General features: G+C 37.5%; 4 protein-coding genes across 4 annotated transcripts; 1 reads left to right on the top strand and 3 right to left on the bottom strand.

Moving 5' to 3' along the window:
* Positions 1-632: 632 nt before the first annotated feature.
* LOC131327487 (uncharacterized) lies at positions 633-1,563 on the top strand. Its single transcript, XM_058360651.1, has one exon. It carries the CDS (start codon positions 633-635, stop codon positions 1,452-1,454), a length of 822 nt encoding a protein of 273 aa, XP_058216634.1. The 3' UTR covers positions 1,455-1,563.
* Positions 1,564-6,224: 4,661 nt separating this feature from the next.
* LOC131327486 (uncharacterized) lies at positions 6,225-7,040 on the bottom strand. Its single transcript, XM_058360650.1, has one exon. The coding sequence runs from the start codon at positions 7,038-7,040 to the stop codon at positions 6,225-6,227; it is 816 nt and encodes a 271-aa protein (XP_058216633.1).
* A 55-nt stretch (positions 7,041-7,095) lies between these two features.
* On the bottom strand, positions 7,096-9,580 carry LOC131327485 (uncharacterized). The gene is made up of 2 exons (XM_058360649.1): positions 8,836-9,580; positions 7,096-7,226 (listed from the first exon to the last, which is right to left on the bottom strand). Exons 1-2 carry the CDS (start codon positions 9,578-9,580, stop codon positions 7,096-7,098), a joined length of 876 nt encoding a protein of 291 aa, XP_058216632.1.
* A 3,500-nt stretch (positions 9,581-13,080) lies between these two features.
* LOC131327484 (uncharacterized) lies at positions 13,081-13,905 on the bottom strand. The gene has a single exon (XM_058360648.1). The coding sequence runs from the start codon at positions 13,903-13,905 to the stop codon at positions 13,081-13,083; it is 825 nt and encodes a 274-aa protein (XP_058216631.1).
* Positions 13,906-19,220: the final 5,315 nt, after the last annotated feature.

Below are 19,220 nucleotides of genomic sequence, written 5' to 3'. Positions count from 1 at the left end.
CATATGGGGACAGTAATAAATTTTTATCTCCGAGTATTATAAGTTCATTATGTTTTCTGTTGCACCACAAAGAAGATAATAAAGATGGAAAGATTCTTGTTGTCTAAAGTTTGGTGATGATCTAATGGAAATAAAGAGAATCACATGGGATATGCTGGATCTCTGATGGTATAGAAACAATGAAAAATGTTTTGGCTGCCCTTACAAAGATGCTCAGATCGTGTAGATTGGATATATATTAATGGAAGGAAAAGGAGAAGAGAGTAGATGGTGCTGTCATTTTCATGCCAGACGAGACAAACGGGTATCGATACCACTCGTGCTTTGTAATTGTTATAAACCAACCATGTAAAATATTGCATATAAAACCATTCTAGGACCTATTTGGTGGGGGGACATTGCGTGAACCTCTCCGCAAGATGCTGTAGATCCAAATCAAAATCACATTTTAGCTGGTTGATAATTGAAGAGAGTTTTAGATTTATTGTCTCCTTCTCCCTCTTATATATAGTGAGCCTAAGAAGAGGGACAGAACCACAAATCCACTAACTCATCACAAGTTTTGAAATTTCACATTCCACATCCAGTACTTCTAGTTTTCCTTGTTTCCTTGTTTCCATTTGGAAAGAGAAATGGATTCTTCTCCTTTGAGATCCAAATCCAACTGCCACACTCGTTCTGCCAGCTTGCCCTCTAGACTTCACCCACTCATTCCTCATGTTGGTGAGAATTCGAGGCTTAACGGACTGCGAATATTGTTTGAGCGTTTGGACAATATGCTTCTATTACCAAGCACTCAACAAGCCTTTGCCCAACAGCGACACCAGTTATTGGTTGAAGAGGTTCTGGAAAAGTATATCAGGCTCTTGGATATTTGTGCCGCAGCAAAAGATGTGTCCACCCAAACAAAGCAAGATGTACAAAACCTTCTTTCCATCTTGAGGAGAAGAAGGGATACAAATGACTTCGCAGGGTACTTAACATCCAGAAAAAAGGCAAAGAAGGCGATCCAAAAGTCTCTAAAAGATTTGAAGAGTATCAAAAGCAAGAGTACCACAACAGCTTTTGAAAAAACCCATGAGATATTTGAGATTTCTAGCTTGTTAAATGAGGTTGAAGCAGCCATGATTGGGGTGTTCGAGTCTTCATTGTCCTATATTGCAGGGGCAAAGGTGGAATCAAGGGTGAGTGGATTTTCCTTGGTTTCCCAACTTATGAACCGGAAGAGCATTGCACCCGAAGAGGAAGAAACAAAAACAGATGCTTTTGAGAAATTTGATGCGGCATTGCACTCCCTCAACAGTCCCAAGACAAGCAAGACTGATCTGGATGAAGTTAAAAATCAGTTGTGGAAGATGTGGTCTAGCATTGAAGATCTGGAAGAAGGACTAGAATCCTTGTTTAGGCGGTTGATCAAAACTAGAGTTTCCCTCCTCAACATTCTCAACCACTAGCCAAGAAAATCTTGGAGCAGAAATTTTGATTTTTAGTATTGTAGTTGTAAATGAAACATTATACCTGTAGTTTTGCCTCCACATATAAATCGATATACTTTGAGCAAAATTCTTGCTTATACATCAAACCTCTTTTTCCTTGTTAGTTTGGGTGCATTTACATCAAAATTCTTGCAGGGGCAAAGGTAGTATCAAGGGTTAGTGGATTTTCCTTGGTTTCCAAACTTAGGAACTGGAAGAGCCTTGCACCCGAAGAGTAAGAAACAAAAACCAATGATTTTGAGAAATTTGATGCCGCATTGCACTCCCTCAACAGTCACAAGACAAGCAAGACTGATGGTCTAATACACATGGACGAAGTTCAAAATTAGTTGTGGAAAATTGTTCTAGCATTGAAGATCTGGAAGAAGGACTAGAATCCTTGTTTAGGTGGTTGATCAAAACTAGAGTTTCCCTCAACATTCTCAACCATTAGCCAAGAAAATCTTCGAACAGAAATTATGATTTTTAGGAGCGTAGTTGTAAATGAAACATTGTACATGTTGAAAAATGAAAATATTTAAGAAAGAGACTAGTAAAGATTAAAATAACTAAATGGGAACTCGTGTATGTTGTAGTTTAATCAGCCCTTCTGGGAGTTCATGCATGTTAATTCATGCAACAGCTGGGAAGATTCCAATTGTCTCAAGTAAAATTATTTTAATGCTACCAGAAGTGATGATGGACTAGATGGTGGTGTAAGAGGTAGTGTTACGGTGACAATGTTGGCAGTGGAGGGGTAGTTGTGCTCAGATAATTTTTATAGCGGTCTAATTGCTATCCTTTTTCATAAACTAAACTTTATTATTTTTATGGTTGGAATTAACTACTCCCTTCGTCCCCAAATAAGTGTCTGGCGCGCAAAATTAGGTTTTACAAAATATGCATATTTTTTATTAAAAAATTTAATTTTTTTTCACAATCTAATAGAACTCATTGCTATCTATTAAATTGTGAAAAAAAATTAATTTTTTTAACGAAACAAATGCATCTTTTTGAGGGCCTAGTTTTGCGCGCCGAACACTTATTTAGGGACGGAGGGAGTATCTTTTATAACTTTAAAAATCCTCTTTATCGATATATTATTGGTCTTTATCCAATTTAAAATGAAGCAGATGCGAGCGTTTTGCCGGAATGATTTATATTTCAACTCACTGAGAGTAAATTTGTCATAACCTTTCATGTATGAATAATTTTAACTCCAAACTACTTGAGTTAGAAAGTACACTCAACATGCTTTTTAATAGTTCAAACCTTGCGAAAATCGGAACTTGGGAGTGCCTGGAGCGAACCGGCAAAGTTTAACCAATTGATGAGTGCTAATGCGCCTCAGGCGCCCCAGTCGCGTTGCATCGTGCCCTGGGCGCATTGTTAAAATTTCAACAATCTTCGTGGTCTTGCCACCGATACTCTCAAATTCCGATTTGCATGTGGTTTGAACCGTGAAAAGCTTGTCTAGCCTACTTTCTAACCAATCTAGTTAGGCTTCAAAATTATTTATACATCAAAATATTATAGGCAACTTTATCCTCAATGGGTTGAAGAACAAATTGTTTCGGAAAATCCTTGAATCAAACTAACGTTAAACCGGATAGAAACCTATTTTATATCGATAAACAGGGTATTCAAAGTACTAAAAGATGGTAGGATCAAACCATAAAAATAATTAGATTTTGATTTCCGAAAAGTTATTCGAAAGTAAACCAATTCTAAGATCGTCGGAGCCACTAAGGCTAAAACACGTTTTCGTTCCCTTCCACTCATTCTGAATTCCATTCAGTACTCGCATTCCCAATTCTACGGTATTTATTCCTTTTTTAAAGATTTTGAGAGAGTTCATAAGGCATTCCAGACTTCATCAAAGCGCACAAAATCTGTATAATCATCGGAAGTTTCCTAAGACATACAAGGCTTATACATTTATGAAGCCAAATTTCAATGTTTATTTCACCAAAAATGTCACTTGACCACAATGACTACCAAACCTCCATCTTTTAGAACTTTAAAAGTGTTACGGCCTAACTTTTTTTTATTTATTTAATTAACGACGTAGCCATTCATTATATGTGTGTTATGGTTGGGTTCCAAATAATTATTTTGCGAGCGCTATGGGTATTGTTGTCATGATTGTAATCTTTGGAGTATGAGATTAATTTTGGGTAAAATAGTGGTACTTGATGGTAATTCTGTTAGTTCTTATTAGGTTGGATCTGATTATTAGTAGATGTATTTTTGCTAGTTACTTACCTAAACTCTAATTAATTAGTTAGCTATAATTTAGGGTGCAGCGTGAGTAGTGGGTGGTTTTAAGAGTATCACTTAAAGCTATATGTTATACGCTGAGTAGGGTTCTACATTGGAGTTAACTTTCGGAGGAAAAAGAAAAGAAAAGAAAGAGCCGCATAGTTGAATCTAAGGAGATCTTCAGAGGTAATTGCTAAAGTCTTAATTTGTTTCTTTCTTTTCCGTTGGTTGGCACGGTCATGGAAAATTTGGGTTGGAGAGTACTCTACGTGGCTTTGTGGTGGCGCGTGGCAATCTAGTGTTGTGCGTGGGGATTTTGAAGTTGTTCTAAGTATTGGGGAGAGTTCTTAGTTTACTAATTTTGATACCAATTGCAATATTGATTTCGGAATAAATATTGGTTTTGGACTGATATGAGTACATGTTCTTTAGACATGATTTAATGGTGAACAAAGTGGAGTATTTTAAAGGGGTAACAGGTGGTGTCATGGTATTGTTCTTGGAAAACAAAGAAACCCATGGAGTTTCCGTGGATGGATTTTGGTGGCTATTGTAGGCATAGTAAATTAGGGTTTTGGGTTGTTAATTGTCTAGTGATTTGGGTAATTAGACTAGGTTAGTTAAATAATCTCTCAAGTGGTCTTTCATTGCTATTGATATGTTGACCCAATTGGTGATAATATTACTATATGATGCCTTGTTCAGGTTAGGGTCGTTTTGCGTGGTTCGAGTCGCATTATTTTTTGGGCTCAGGTGAGTGGTTAAGCATGTTACGTACTTTCGAACATCCCTGCGTCCCTTAAATTGTTATTTTGGAAAATGTACTATTAAAAATTGGAAACACATATTTGTTTATATTTGATTATATTAAATTGGCTTGCGGTATCGGTGAAACCATTTGTTGTTCGAATAATCTTTTGGTGAGAACTTTGTGGATATCGATGGGAACATATTTTGGAAGTCCAGGGAAATTAATCCTCTGTGTGCGGGTGACTCTGGCCATTAGGGAAGAAATCGGATTAGGCCGGTGACCCTAATGCTTAACGGTTGTTATTGACCGGATCGTTCTTTGGGAAAAGTTCCACGGGTTGCCTACTCGTGGTGACTCTAAGATTTGATATTGGATCCAATTATGAGATATTTATTCATTGGCACTTGGTACTATTGATTTTGGTTGTGGTTCCCCATTGTTGTTGGAGGTTGTATTGTGATCACCATTGAGACTTATTTCAGATGAATCGTTAATTGGATTAATTGATTATTTTGTTGTTCACCTGTATGCCAAATTTATATTGACATGGTAAATTATTTTGATCCCTGTTTTAGAACTTTATTCTAATCTACATGCTTTGATATTTACTGAGCTCGTCAGCTGACGGATTTATTCCAACTTCTTTTTCAGGCAAGTTGGGGAGTTAGAAAAGGACTCTGGTGGCATACTGGGGATTTTCTTTTGTTGACCTCCTTAGGGTGTCTCATCCTTTTATTTTAATAATCGCTTCCGCATTTAAAACATTTGTCGGTTATTGAATTCTTTTTATTATTGGTGGATCACTTGGTATTATTTGGTTCGTGGGATGTTTGTGCCCCATGCTGTTGTCTGAATCTTTTTGGCTGATACTGTTTTGAATAAAATTTACTTAGTGATTCAAAGTTTTGGCATTTAATTTATTTTCTTTTTAGGCTGCGTGTTCCATGGATTAGTCTCATGGTTCACGGCCGGTCACTTACCATTTTGGGGTGTGACAAAAAGTCCTCTTTACCGATATATTATAGGTCTTTATCCGATTTAAAATGAAGGAGATGGCAGCGTTTTATCGGAATGATTTATATTTCAACTCACAGAGAGTAAATTTATCATATTTTAATTTATAAATAATTTTAAATCCAAACTATTTGGGTTAAAAAGTACACTCAACAAGCTTTTTAATGGTTCAAACCTTGCAAAAATCGGAGTTCGGGAGTGTTCAGAGCGAACCCGCAAAGTTTGACCAATTGCTGAGTGTTAATGCACTCAAGTGGAAATCCTTGCGCCCCAGGTGCACGCATTGTTGAAATTTCAAAACCGACCAAACATTGCGGTCATGCCACGGACACTCCCAAACTCCGATTTGCATGTTGTTTGAACGGTTGAAAAGCTTGTCTAACTTACTTTCAATTCAATTTAGTTTGGCTCCAAAATTATTTATCCATAAAACATATTGGACGACTTTACCCTCTACGGGTTGAAGGACAAATTGTTTCGGAAAAATCTCAATTGTTTGGAAGCATCGACTGTCTAGTTTTAATGACCACTCATAGCCATTATTTTATTCCATATGAGAACTAAATTTGTAAAACGAATTGTCTCAAGTATATTCATTTGTGATCGAAGGACAAAATAAAAAGAGTAAGCCTCAAATACAATTATGAACAGCTAATCAAAAATCTTGGGCAACATTGTAGATGCCGAAAATATTGCACTCCGGTTTTTATCGTTTTTTCTAGCTAGTGGTTGAGAATGTTGAGGAGGATAACTCTCGTTTTGATTAACCGTCTGAATAAACAGTCAAGTCCTTCTTCGATATCTTGAATGCTTGACTCCATCATCCCCAACTGGTGTTGCACTTTCTCAACATGCATTGTATTATCAAATTTGCTCATCTTAAGATTGTTGAGCGAGTGCAATGCAGCATCAAATTTGTCGAACACGTTACTCTTTGTTTCTTCATCTTTGGATGCAACACTCTTTCGGGGCATGAGTTTGGAAACCGAAGAAAATCTTGACTCTGCCTTTGTCCGTGAAATATAGGACAACAATGTCTCGAACACCCCAATAGTGGCTGCTTCAACCTCATTCAGCGAGTCCAAAATTTCCCGGCTTTTGCCAACAACTACGACGGTGTGCTTGGTTTTGATACTCTTCAAATCCTTTAAGGACTTTTGGATCACCTTCTTTGCCTTCTTTTTTGAATTTAAGAACTCTGAAAAGTCATTCGCCTCCCTTCTTCTGCGTAGGATTGAAAGAAGGCCTTGTAAATCTTGCTTTGTTTGTGAGGATACATCTTTAATGGTAGCACACACATCCAACAGCCCTAGATACTTTTCCAGCACAACTTCAACCCATTTCTCATGACGTTGTTGAGCAAAAGATTGTTGAGTGTGTGGCAATAGAAGCAAATCGTCCAAACGATCATACATGTTTTCAAGGCCACTTAGCCCCAAATGCTCATCGAAGTGAGGAATGACAGGGTGAAGTGTAGAAGGCAGGCTGACAGAACGAGCATGGTAGAAGGATTTTGATCTCAAAGGAGATGAAGCCATTTTTCTTTGTAATTGGGAATAAGGACAATTAGAACTGGATGGGAAATTTTCAATGTCAAGTTTCTTGTGGTGGGTTGTGTTTCCTTTCCTCTTCATCAGGCTCCACATATATACCAGGCTGAAAGGAGACAAGGAATCTCATCCTCTCCAACAACCAGCTGGCTGTAACATGGTTTCGATTTGGATCTACACGCATTCATGGAAATGATTTCTCAATGTCACCCACCAAATTGACCCCAAAATGATTATGCAACATATATAGTAGTATAGTAAAACGTGGTTCATAGAAAATGCGATGCACGAGTGGAGTTGATTCCCGGCTGTCTCTTCTGGCATGAAAATTTCAGCACAACGTGTACTCTAGCTGTCCATCCCAATATTCAACTCAACCTTGCACATGATCTGAGAATCTTTTATGTTTTCTTCATGTTATCGAGGCAACATGTGAATAACAAGGACAGATGAAGACTTGAGGAAAGAATTATTTTGCTACTCTATTAGCATTAGTTAGAAGCTGAGATATACAAATAATACAAAGAGGATAGCTATTAGCTAGTAAGTATTATACAAACCAAATCTGAGTGTTCCCAAACAGAGAGCCTGCCAGCACATTAAGAACATGAAAACGAAAATTTCCCAAAGGTGGGCCGTAAGGTATTTTGAACTGACTCTCCATCATATGGCAACATGGACGATTAATCTTCCTTCTATTTTTCGTTCAAAATAATGCTACTTGGGAGTACATATGCTTTTTAAAAAGATGAACATATATAATTCCAAATTTATAATTCAAATTATTGGTGCGTTTTAGAATTCTATGTACACCCAACTCAGATATATACTGAAACCAAACATAAGAAAAAAAGAGAGTAAGAAATTATCTATTGAGATGGTAATCTATGATTTGCTCATCTTATGATTGTTGAGCATGTGTACTGCATTATTAGATTTGCTCATCTTATGATTGTTGAGTGTGTGTAATGGCCAAGAGTAATTATATGCAGCCAGGTGTAATTCGTGGCGGCCGAGAGTAAATATATGTGGCCAGATGTAATTCATTGCGGCCAAGAGTAATTATATATGGCCAGGTGTAATTCGTGGCGGCCAAGAGTAAATCTATGTGGCCAGATGTAATTCGTTGCGGCCAAGAGTAATTATATGCGGCCAGGTGTACTTTGTGGCAGCTAAGAGTAATTATATGTAGCCAGGTGTAATTCGTTGCGCCATGAGTAATTATATGCAACCAGGTGTAATTCGTGGTGACAGAGAGTAATTATATGTGGCTAGGCGTAACTCATGGCGGCCAAGAGTAAATTTATGCGGCCAGATGTAATTCTTTGCGGCCAAGAGGCATGTAAAACAAAAGATAATCGTGAATACTAATCACGCTTTCAGTATTTTGCTGCCAGCTATAATTCATAGCGGCCAAGAGTAATTATATATGGCCAAGTGTAATTCTTTGTGGCCAAGAGTCATGCAAAACACAAGAGAATTGTGAATAGTAATCACACTTTCAATACTTTGTGGCAAGGTGTAATTCCTTGCGACCAAGAGTAAAGATGTAAAAGGAGAGAACTAAAGTTGTAAAAAGAATTGTCTCAAGTATATTCATTAACGATCGAGGGACGAAATAAAAAGGGTAAGCCTCATATACAAGTATGAACAGCTAATCAAAAATCTTTGGCAACATTGTGGATGCCAAAATATTGAACTATGGTTTTTATCGTTTTTGCTAGCTAGTGGTTGAGAATGTTGAGGAGGATAACTCTCGTTTTGATTAACCGTCTGAATAAACAGTCAAGTCCTTCTTCGATATCTTGAATGCTTGACTCCATTTTACTAAACTGGTGTTGCACATTCTCAACATGCATTGTGTTATCAAATTTGCTCATCTTAAGATTGTTGAGCGAGTGCAATGCAGCATCAAATTTCTCAAACAAGTTACTCTTTGTTTCTTCATCATTGGATGCAACGCTCTTTCTCTGCATGAGTTTGGAAACCAAAGAAAATCTTGACTCTGCCTTTGTCCCTGAAACATAGGACAACAATGACTCGAACACCCCAATAGTGGCTGCTTCAACCTCATTTAGCAAATCCAAAAGTTCTTGGCTTTTTCCAGGAGCTACAACGGCATGATTGGTTTTGATATTCTTCAAATCCTTTAGGGACCTTTGGATCACCTTCTTTGCCTTCTTTCTAGAAATTAAGTAACCGGAAAAGTCATCCGCCTCCCTTCTTCTGCGTAAGATTGAAAGAAGGCCTTGCAAATCTTGCTTTGTTTGTGAGAATACATCTTTAGCTGTAGCACATGCGTCCAATAGCCTTAGATACTTTTCAATCACAACTTCAACCCATTTCTCATGGTGTTGTTGAGCAAAAGATTGTTGAGTGTGTGGCAATAGAAGCAAATCGTCCAAACGATCATACATGTTTTCAAGACCGCTTAGTCTCAAATGCTCATTGACAGGGAGAAGTGTAGAAGGCAAGCTAACAGAACGAGCATGGTAGAAGGATTTTGATCTCAAAGGAGATGAAGCCATTTTTCTTTGCAATTGGGAATAAGGACACTTAGAACTGGATGGGAAATTTTCAATGTCAAGTTACTTGTGGTGGGTTGTGTTTCCTTTCCTCTTTATCAGGCTCCACATATATACCAGGCTGAAAGGAGACAAGGAATCTCATCCTCTCCAACAACCAGGTGGCTATAACATGGTTTCGATTTGGATCTACACGCTTTCACGGAAATGATTTCTCAATGTCTCCCACTAAATTGACCCCAAAATGATTCTGCAACATAGTAGTATAGTAAAATGTGGTCCATAGAAAATACGATGCACGAGTGGAGTTGATTCCCGGCTGTCTCTTCTGGCATGGAAATGTCAGCACAACGTCTACTCCAGCTGTTCTTCCCAATATTCAACCGTGCACATGATCTGAGAATCTTTTATGTTTTCTTCATGTTATCGAGGCAACATGTGAATAACAAGGACAGAAGTAGACTTGAGGAAAGAATTAGTTTCCTAGTCTATTAGCATTAGTTAGAAGCTGAGATTTCCAAATAATACAACCACGATAGCTAGTAAGTACTATACAAACCAAATCTGAGTGTTCCTAAACAGAAAGCCTGCCAGCACATTTTTGCTTATTTCTAAACCACATCAGATTCTAAACTTGCACGCACCTCGTAGTTATTCATTAAATCACTGACTTGAGACAGTTGGAATCTTGACACCCTTGCATAACCCTGCAATCAGGCTCCTCGTGTTTAATATCGTACTCAAATGTCTCGCATATTATCTTGGTGGGAACAACAAATAACCACAACCGGGTGCTAAACGTCAATTTTTGATTCTGTTTACTGCCCCCCGGCAGTTTTCCTAGCTACTTACCTCCCATATTTAGTAAAGCAAAGAGCAAACAAAGGGAGCCCTAAGAGCCACTTGAGGACATTTTTCACTGAGACCGTCGAGCTTAGAGGCGACAGAAATCAAGCTTATGTCTATCCACACAAAAGTTTGATATAATCAGTACTTCCATATTCTGCAGTCTAAACTTTGCCTTGTCAGACACCACCATGACATTTCTTTTTCGGATTGGTCTTTCACACATCAACGATTTCCTTATCTACCAACATATGCAAATTTAATGACAGTAATAACAAATACGTCACAGTCCAATTAATACGAATTAGTCTGTCCCAATAAAACAGATAGCACATTTTTGGACTGCATGATTAGTATTCACGATTCTCTTGTGTTTTACATGTCTCTTGGCCGCAACGAATTACACATAGCCGCATGAATTTACTCTTGGCCGCCACAAATTATACTTGGCCACATATAATTACTCTTCTCTAAAACGAAGTACACCTGGGCGCATATATACTCTTGGTCACAACGAATTACACCTGGCCGTATATAATTACTCTTGGCCGCCACGATTTACACCTAGCCGCATAAAATTACCGTTGGCCGCCACGAATTACAGCTGGCCGCATATAATTACTCTTAGCTGCCAGAAATTACACCTGGCCGCATATATTTACTTTTGGCCGCCACGAATTACACCTAGCCGCAACGTATCGAAAGCGTGATCACTATTCATAGTTCTCTTGTGTTTTACATGCCTCTTGGCCGCAAATAATTACCCCTGGCCACATGATCTAATTATGGCGAAAGACCAGATGGAGAAGATGGAGTCATGCATCCAAGATATTGAAGAAGGACTTGAGTGTTTGTTTAGACGGTTAATTGAAACAAGAGTTATTCTCCTCAACATTCTCAACCATTAGCTAGCAAAAAGGATAAAAACTGTAGTTCAATATTTTGGCATCTGAAATGTTGCCAACGATTGTTGATTAGCTGTTAATACTTTGTACATGAGACATACACTTTTTATTTTGTCCTTGTGTTATAAACCAATATACTTGAGACAATTCTGTGCACAACTTTAGTTCTCTCCTTCTACATTTCTACATATTCCATAGCACTTGGAAATGAATGAAAAATAGTAACATGCCTAGTCATTCAAGCTAGTTAGTTACTTATCAGGTTAAAGTTGAATATGGTAAAATGAAAATATTTCAGAAAGAAATTAGTAAATAATGAGGGCATAATCGTCCATATTTTAACGATTACCTTGTTTAAAGTAAAAAATAGTGTAGTTGAAATTCTCGGGTCAAAACAAGTCAACCACTTTCAAGGATAAAATCCAAGGTCGTATGCATATCTAGCGTAAACCAAGCCGATTAAGTCACAAATGATACACGGTACGATTTTCTTGGAATTGGAATTTTTCTCTAAATTTTTTTAACTGTTATTGGGTCTTGTATTAGGAAGTCCACAAGTGATATTACTTCCCAATCTAATCCATTCTGCCTTTTCATTGGCATTGGTTTTTTATTTCTAGATCCTTACTTGTTTCATTCCATGTGGTGACAGTAACAATTTTTTTGCTAGCTCCCACCAGTTATTGCAAGTGCATTATGTTCTTTTGTTGAGCCACAAAGATGATTTATGAGACATTTGAATAAGTTATGCGCCACACGAGGGAGGCAGGATCCTCTGTGCCGAAAACCCCTGTGCCTCTGTGCCAAGGGGTTTTCTGGCCATGGGATTTAAAACATAAAAAAAATTCCCACAATCCAGCGGCCGAAGAACCCCTTGGCATAGAGGCACATGAGTTTTCGGGATAGAGGGGATCTGACCCCCCCCCACGAGGAACCATGATTACATGATCATGTAAAGCTGGAAAGATTCTAGTTTTCTCAAGGCAATGATTTTATAAAAAACTAAGAGACTCGCATGGACAATTCAGAATCTCAGATTGTTTAAAACCAATGAAAAGTGTGCAGGCAAAGAAAAATTTAGTGTACATAAAAACAAAAATGATGCTCGGATCGTGTGCACGGGCACGGATGAATATTGATGAAAGGAAAAGCAGAAGAGAGTAGATGGTGCTCGCATTTTATATAGCAGAGGAGAGAGCCAGAATCAATACCACTTGTGCATTCGATGCATTGCGTTTTTGGCATACACTACCATTTAAGGACCTACTTGGTGGGATACCAAATGTTTTTATATAGCTTATAAAAGTGGTTGAAGAGAGCGTTTGAGATTTATTTTCCTGAACTTCAATAGTTTCTGGGAGATTTTAAATAGTTTTACTTTAGTGCCAGCTTTTCTGTGATTTAATAGGCATGAATTCCTAGAAGTGCCTTGATTAAACTATGACATACATGTATGTGTTCCAATTTGGTGAAACCGTAACGTGGGAGTTGAAACATACAATCTTACTTTTCCCTACATTAAATTATCCGTTTACCATTCGCAACTTTAATCTGGTAACTATGTTTGAAAGATCGATGTAAAAGGAGCGAACTAAAGTTGTACACTGAATTGTCTCAAGTATATTGGTTTATGATTGAAGGACAAATTAAAAAGTGTAAGCCTCATATTTAAGTATGAACAGCTAATCAAAACTCTCTGGCAACGTTTTGGATGCCAAAACATTGAACCATGGTTTTTATCTTTTTTGCTAGCTAATGGTTGAGAATGTTGAGGAGGATAACTCTCATTTTGATTAACCGTCTGAACAAAAACTCAAGTCCTTCTTCGATATCTTGAATGCTTGACTCCATCTTCCCCAACTGGTGTTGCAGATTCTCGAAGTGTACAACATTATCAGATTTGCTCATCTTATGATTGTTGAGCGAGCGTAATGCAGCATCAAAATTTTCAAACACGTTACTCTTTGTTTCTTCATCTTCAGATGCAACGCTCTTTCGGTGCACGAGTTTGGAAGCCAAAGAAAATGCACTCAATCTTGAATCTGCCTTTGTTCCTGAAATATAGGACAAGAATGACTCCAACAACCCAATAGTGGCTGCTTCAACCTCATTTAGTGAATCCAAAAGTTCCTGGCTTTTGCCAAGACCTACGATGGTGTGCTTGGTTTTGATACTCTTCAAATCTTTTAGAGATTTTTGGATCACCTTCTTTGCCTTCTTTCTTGAATTTAAGTACCCAGAAAAGTCATCCGCCACCCTCCTTCTGCGTAGGATTAAAAGAAGGCCTTGTAAATCTTGCTTTGTTTGTGAGGAAACATCTTTAGTGGTAGCACACATATCCAATAGCCTTAGATACTTTTCCAGCATCACTTCAACCCATTTCTCATGGCGCTGTTGAGCAAAAGATTGCTGAGTGTGTGGCAATAGAAGCAAATCATCCAAACGATCATACATGTTTTCAAGGCCACTTAGCCTCAAATGCTCATCGACATGAGGAATGACCGGGTTAAGTCTAGAAGGCAAGCTGACAGAACGAGCATGGTAGAAGGATTTTGTTCTCAAAGGAGATGAAGCCATTTTTTCTTCAGTTAATTAGATTTGGATGTGAAATTGGCAATCAAATTACTTGTGGTGGGTTGTGTTTCTTTTCCTCTTCATTAGGCTCCACTTATATACCAGGCTGAAAGGAGACAAGGAATCTCATCCTCTACAACAATCAGCTGGCTACAACGTGGTTTCGATTTAGATCGACACGCTTTCACGGAGATATTGTTACGGCCTAGAATTTTTATTTATTTAATTAACGACGTAGCCATTTATTATATGTGTGTTATGGTTGGGTCCCAAATAATTATTTTGCGAGCGCTATGGGTATTGTTGTCGTGATTGTAATCTTTGTAGTATGTAATTAATTTTGGATAAATACTGGTACTGGAAGGTAATTTTCTATAAATTGGTATTAGTTGGATGGCCGTGTATATAAGAAAACGTATTTCTGCCTTTTTATATACGTAAATTCTAATTAACTAATCAGCTAAAATTTAGGGTGCGTGCCACGTTGTTAGTGGGAAGTTTATAAGAGGGTTTACTTAGACCGATATTCATAAGTTTGATTAGGGTTACTTTTAAGAGAACGTTGAGAAGGAAAGAGCAGCGCAGTCAAAGGTTTCGAGGTCGCCCTTGTACTCGTCTTCAATCGTGGTAAGTTTCGAATTAATCTTATTGCTTCACTACTCAGAGTTCGGTTCAGTAGCAAGATAATTGGATGAAAATTATTCTATGTTGATTTGGTGGGTGCCGGCTAGAGAGAGACGGTGCGAGTGTGCACGGTTTGTGACGGTAGAAGTTATGAATGGAGATCAGGATGAGTGGTGTGTTGTACACACGTGGTTTGGGTGCATGAAGTTGGGATTTGTAGGTGGTGGTTACCGATGGTTTGGAATTGAAAATAAGGTTTAACAATTTGGTGGCTAATTATAGTAATTTAGGATTTGGGTGGGGATTAAGAATTTAATAGATCTGATATTCTTAGTTTGTCGAGTCAGTACTAAGCTTTGATTAGTTTGTCATTTCGTATTGTTCTATTGTTCAGGTTAGCTTCCTTTTTGGTGTTCGATTGCATTTGCTTTGGACCCAGGTGAGTGGTTAAGCATGTTACGTATTTGCGAACTTTCTCGTATCCCTTAAATTATTGTTTTAGAAAATTAATGATTGAAATTGGGAACATGTATTTATTTTATTTGGTTCTTGAAATTGGCATGTGGATTGGTGAAACCATTTGTTGTTCAAATAATCTTTTGGTGAGAACTTTGTGGATATTGATGGGAACATATTTTTGAAGTCCAGGGAAATTAATCCTCTGTGTGCGGGTGACTCTGGCCATTAGGGAAGAGACCGGATTAGGCCAGTGACTCTAATGCTCAACGGTTGTTATTGACCGGATCGTTCTTAGGGAAAAGTTCCACGGGCTGCCTACTCGTGGTGACTCTATGATTCGATATTGGATCCAATTATGAGACATTTATTCATTGGCACTTGGTACTATTGATTTTGGTTGTGGTTCCCCATTGTTGTTGGAGGTTGTATGGTGATCACCGTTAAGACTTATCGGATGAATCGTTAATTGGATTAATGGATTATTTTGTTGTTCACCGCATATGCCAAATTTATGTTGACATGGTAAATTATTTTGATCCCTGTTTTGGAACTGTATTTAATATACATGCTTTGCTACTCATTGAGCTCGTCAGCTGACGGATTTATTCCAACTTCTTTTTCAGGCAAGTTGGGCAGTTAGGAGGACTCTGGCGGCATCTCGGGGACTTCTTTAAGTTTGACCTCCTTAGGGTGTCTCTTCATATTTTTATTTTATTAATCGCTTCCGCATTTGAAACATTTTGTCAGACATCTAGATTCTTTTATTACTGTTGGATCACTGGATTTTATTTGGTTCATGGGATGTTTGTACCCCATTCTTTTTGTGGAATTTATTGGCTTGGGATGTTCTGAATAAACAAAAATGGTTGACTGTTTGGTGGATCTTTGCTTGAAAGTTTTTATAAAATTTCTTTTTAGGCTGCATGTTCTACGAGCTTTGGTCTTGTGGTTCATGGCCGGTCACTTCTCATTTTGGGGTGTGACAATTGTGGTATCAAAGCCAGGTTTGAAAAAAAAAAATTTGCATTCATTTTGTATCATTTTCATTTAGTGGAGGTCCGAGTCCCCAGAGTCCTACTGCCATTTGTGAGAGTGTCTGTTATTTGATGTGTATCAGTACCCACATAGTATTATTGAGATAATAGTCTTTCACTGGGAACTTTATTTTTCTATAGACTTTGGATAGGGTATTGGTGGAGAATGTGGCATATGTGATTTTATTCGTTTAATTGGATAGTCGCTCTTATTTTACAAGTACTTTGGTGACATAATGTAGTTGGAGTATGATATTAGTGAATATGAAGAATTAGTATTGGTGGCAGTTACTTGGAGAATATTGTCTTAAAAATGTAACTTAGAGGATTGCTTCAATCTAGTATTGACGATGGGCTAGCTTAATTGTGTGAGGATGTGCCAAGAGTTTCTTACTTGTAGTACTCGGTACGTCCCGGATAGTCTTGAATTGTTGTTGTTTGATCGGTCCTTTGTCCCTATGGTTGAGATCCTAGTAGAGATTTGGCTATGTTCTATTAGGAGAGGTCAATAATTAAGCTTGTTTGAGGAACTACCCCATGAATTCCTTCATGGTTATTAGGTGAATACCCTATGAACTTGTTGATGGTTAGGATTTCTATGATTCGTCGTTTCAAAAAAAAAAAAAAAAAAAACCTTACGACTAGTGGGTATAGAGTGGGAGTAGTCGACTGTTGAAAGTGGGTTTTTCTAACCATAGTATTAATTTTTTTTGGTTGCGAGAATTTGACAGTAAATAGATAGGCTTTGGCAAGGGTATGATTGCTTGATTTGTATTGGGCATGCATTGGGCTTTGGCTATACATGTGACTGCTTGGGTTGGTCTGAGTTTATGGAAAGGGATTGTTACAGTATGTTTGGTGATTAGACAATGAGAATATGGAGTGCACTAATGGTGCTTTGAAATTTTAATGCATTACGGTATCACTAGTGTGAAATTATGGGAAGTTTAGGGAGGAGAAAATTTGTGTGGATAAACATATGTGATTAGAGTTGTTATCATGCCATTTGAAGTAAATATGGAGTGTTACTGACTTGATCATTAGTAGTTTTGGGGTTCTTAGTTTATTTGCTACGAAACGTTAAAACTCTTACTTTTGGGCATAATTTAGAGACTTGGTTTTGCAATGACAAGGGAATATTCTGCGGTGTTAAATTTTGGGTTAGTACATGGAGTTGATCTTCAAGTTGCAAGTTGAATGTTAGGATCTTTAGGCGATGATGTGTATTGTAAGTTATTTGGGAAGTGAGACTAGCGGCTAATTGGTTCGATTATTAGTTTTGAGGACATCATTGAATTTGGGTAATTGATAAAGGCTGCGGATATGAGTATAATGACCCGTGAGATTTTTGGATGATTCTGTGGAATAAAATTTTGTTTATGCTTCAGCAATATTATTGTTAACCGTCTTGAAACTTTGGTTGAGGTGAGAAGATTAGATTGCATGTTCTTTTGGATATGTGGAATAGACAACGATATTTGTGAGGCGTCTTGTTACCTAAAATTTTAATATGGATTTGTTAAGTCATTTGGACTCTAATGCAGACTGATTTGAGCATGATTCAACAATACGGTTTGGAGAGTATCGGTGTAAGATGTGTAGCTAATTTGTAAACCAATCATAATAAGAGGTGATCTGTTGAGCCATATGACTTGTGGTACTGTAATAAATCAAAGCTTAGAGGTTTAAGTAGTTCATTATTAGACTTGTGAGTTTTTGTGTGCATGTGAATGGATTGTAGTAGGTAGCTGTTAATGACCAATCCTTAGGGATTAGCTTACTTGGTTTGAGCAATGATTATTTTGATTCTTCCCTCGACTGCTAATTCTAACCATGATTGATTAGTTGGTAGAATATCTTATTTGTTAGTTTAAGTTAGTCCCTTTTAAGTGAAGTGGGAGTATTATATCAGAGAGATTTGTGTAGAAGTATTCTTGTTGGTTTGTAGCTATGGATGGTAGTAAGACGTCATGAAGACTACTATGTATTTTGAAAATTTGTCTGTTATGGAGTTGGATGGGAAAGGAAAATTTGATGGCTAGAAATGGAATATTCAACCTTGACGTATCACTTTAGTAAAAAAAAAAAGGAGAGAAGATTTTGGGGATTGATGATGCAGACAGTTTATAGATTTAGTCTGTTTGGGTTAGTAATTTCTGTGATAGCCATAAAAGTTTGTTGCAACGGATATTCATTGATTGGTCATTTTGAGTTTAATGAGTACACTCAGCTTGAGTGTGGTTAGTGTCTTGGAAAAACTAAGAATTGGATTTCCGTATGTGATTTGGTAGAGTCTGATTGGTGCTTTATTAGGTGTTCAACAGGATAAGAGGATGCACTATTGTTTAGAATATTAATTTTGGAGTTTGGAGAATATGGTAGAATTGGCTATGATGGTCTATTTCAAACATTTTATTAGTGGTTTGTGCTATGCTTCGAATGCCTACTGAAAAGTATGTTGATAGGAAATGAGGGGGACTTATGAGATGAACCAATGAGAGTTTGGATTTTTAGAAGAAATGATGACATTGGTTAGAATAATCCTTTTGTTTGAATTGCTCTATTGATGCCGGATTTTACGTATGGGTGGTCCACTTGGAATAAGATTAGATACACTTGGATGTAGTAATGTTGGACATAATGAGATAGTAACTATTGATGGTTGGAATTTTTTGAGTTCTTGGATATTCGACATGATCAATCTTATGGAGACATAAATTTTTCGGAGTTCCAAATAACTACTTACATTTGTTTGATCTTGATGTGAGTGATATGGAGTTGTACAGGAATTGGAACGGTTACGTGAATGTCAAGTTGGGGGTTGTAGTTGATCGGCTCGCTACGTCAATGCATTTTGTTGCTATCAAGGTGACATATACATTCAGATTGTTTGGCACGGTTGTATGTTAGAAAGATTTTTAGACTCCGTAGTGCACAAGTATCAATTATGACAGATCATGATCCCCATTTGTATCAAAATTTTGGGTGCCTTACAGATAGCGATGGATACTCGCTTATTATTATTTTTACTTAACAATGATCACAGTGGGAGGACTATACAGACTTTGGAGGATTTATTGAGACCATGTACTTTAGAGTGAAAAGAAAATTGGGATGATCAATTGCCGTTAATGGAATTTGCATACAATAACAGTTATCATTCGAGATTGGGAGTTGTTCCATATGAGGTTTTGTGTGGAC

This window comes from Rhododendron vialii, chromosome 5a, assembly GCF_030253575.1.
Source record: "Rhododendron vialii isolate Sample 1 chromosome 5a, ASM3025357v1".
NCBI classification, from domain to species: domain Eukaryota; kingdom Viridiplantae; phylum Streptophyta; class Magnoliopsida; order Ericales; family Ericaceae; genus Rhododendron; species Rhododendron vialii.
This window is presented reverse-complemented; position numbering and strand designations above follow the sequence as displayed.

What these genes read in the sequence shown, in the direction of transcription:
- LOC131327487 (XM_058360651.1), top strand. Translation starts at nt 633, where the DNA reads ATGGATTCTTCTCCTTTGAGATCCAAATCCAACTGCCACACTCGTTCT.
- LOC131327486 (XM_058360650.1), bottom strand. Translation starts at nt 7,040, where the DNA reads ATGGCTTCATCTCCTTTGAGATCAAAATCCTTCTACCATGCTCGTTCT.
- LOC131327485 (XM_058360649.1), bottom strand. Translation starts at nt 9,580, where the DNA reads ATGGCTTCATCTCCTTTGAGATCAAAATCCTTCTACCATGCTCGTTCT. An exon ending in TATCGAAGAAGGACTTGACT is followed by an intron (nt 7,227 to 8,835) that starts GTTTATTCAGAC and finishes GAATGCGTGTAG; the next exon opens with ATCCAAATCGAAACCATGTT.
- LOC131327484 (XM_058360648.1), bottom strand. Translation starts at nt 13,905, where the DNA reads ATGGCTTCATCTCCTTTGAGAACAAAATCCTTCTACCATGCTCGTTCT.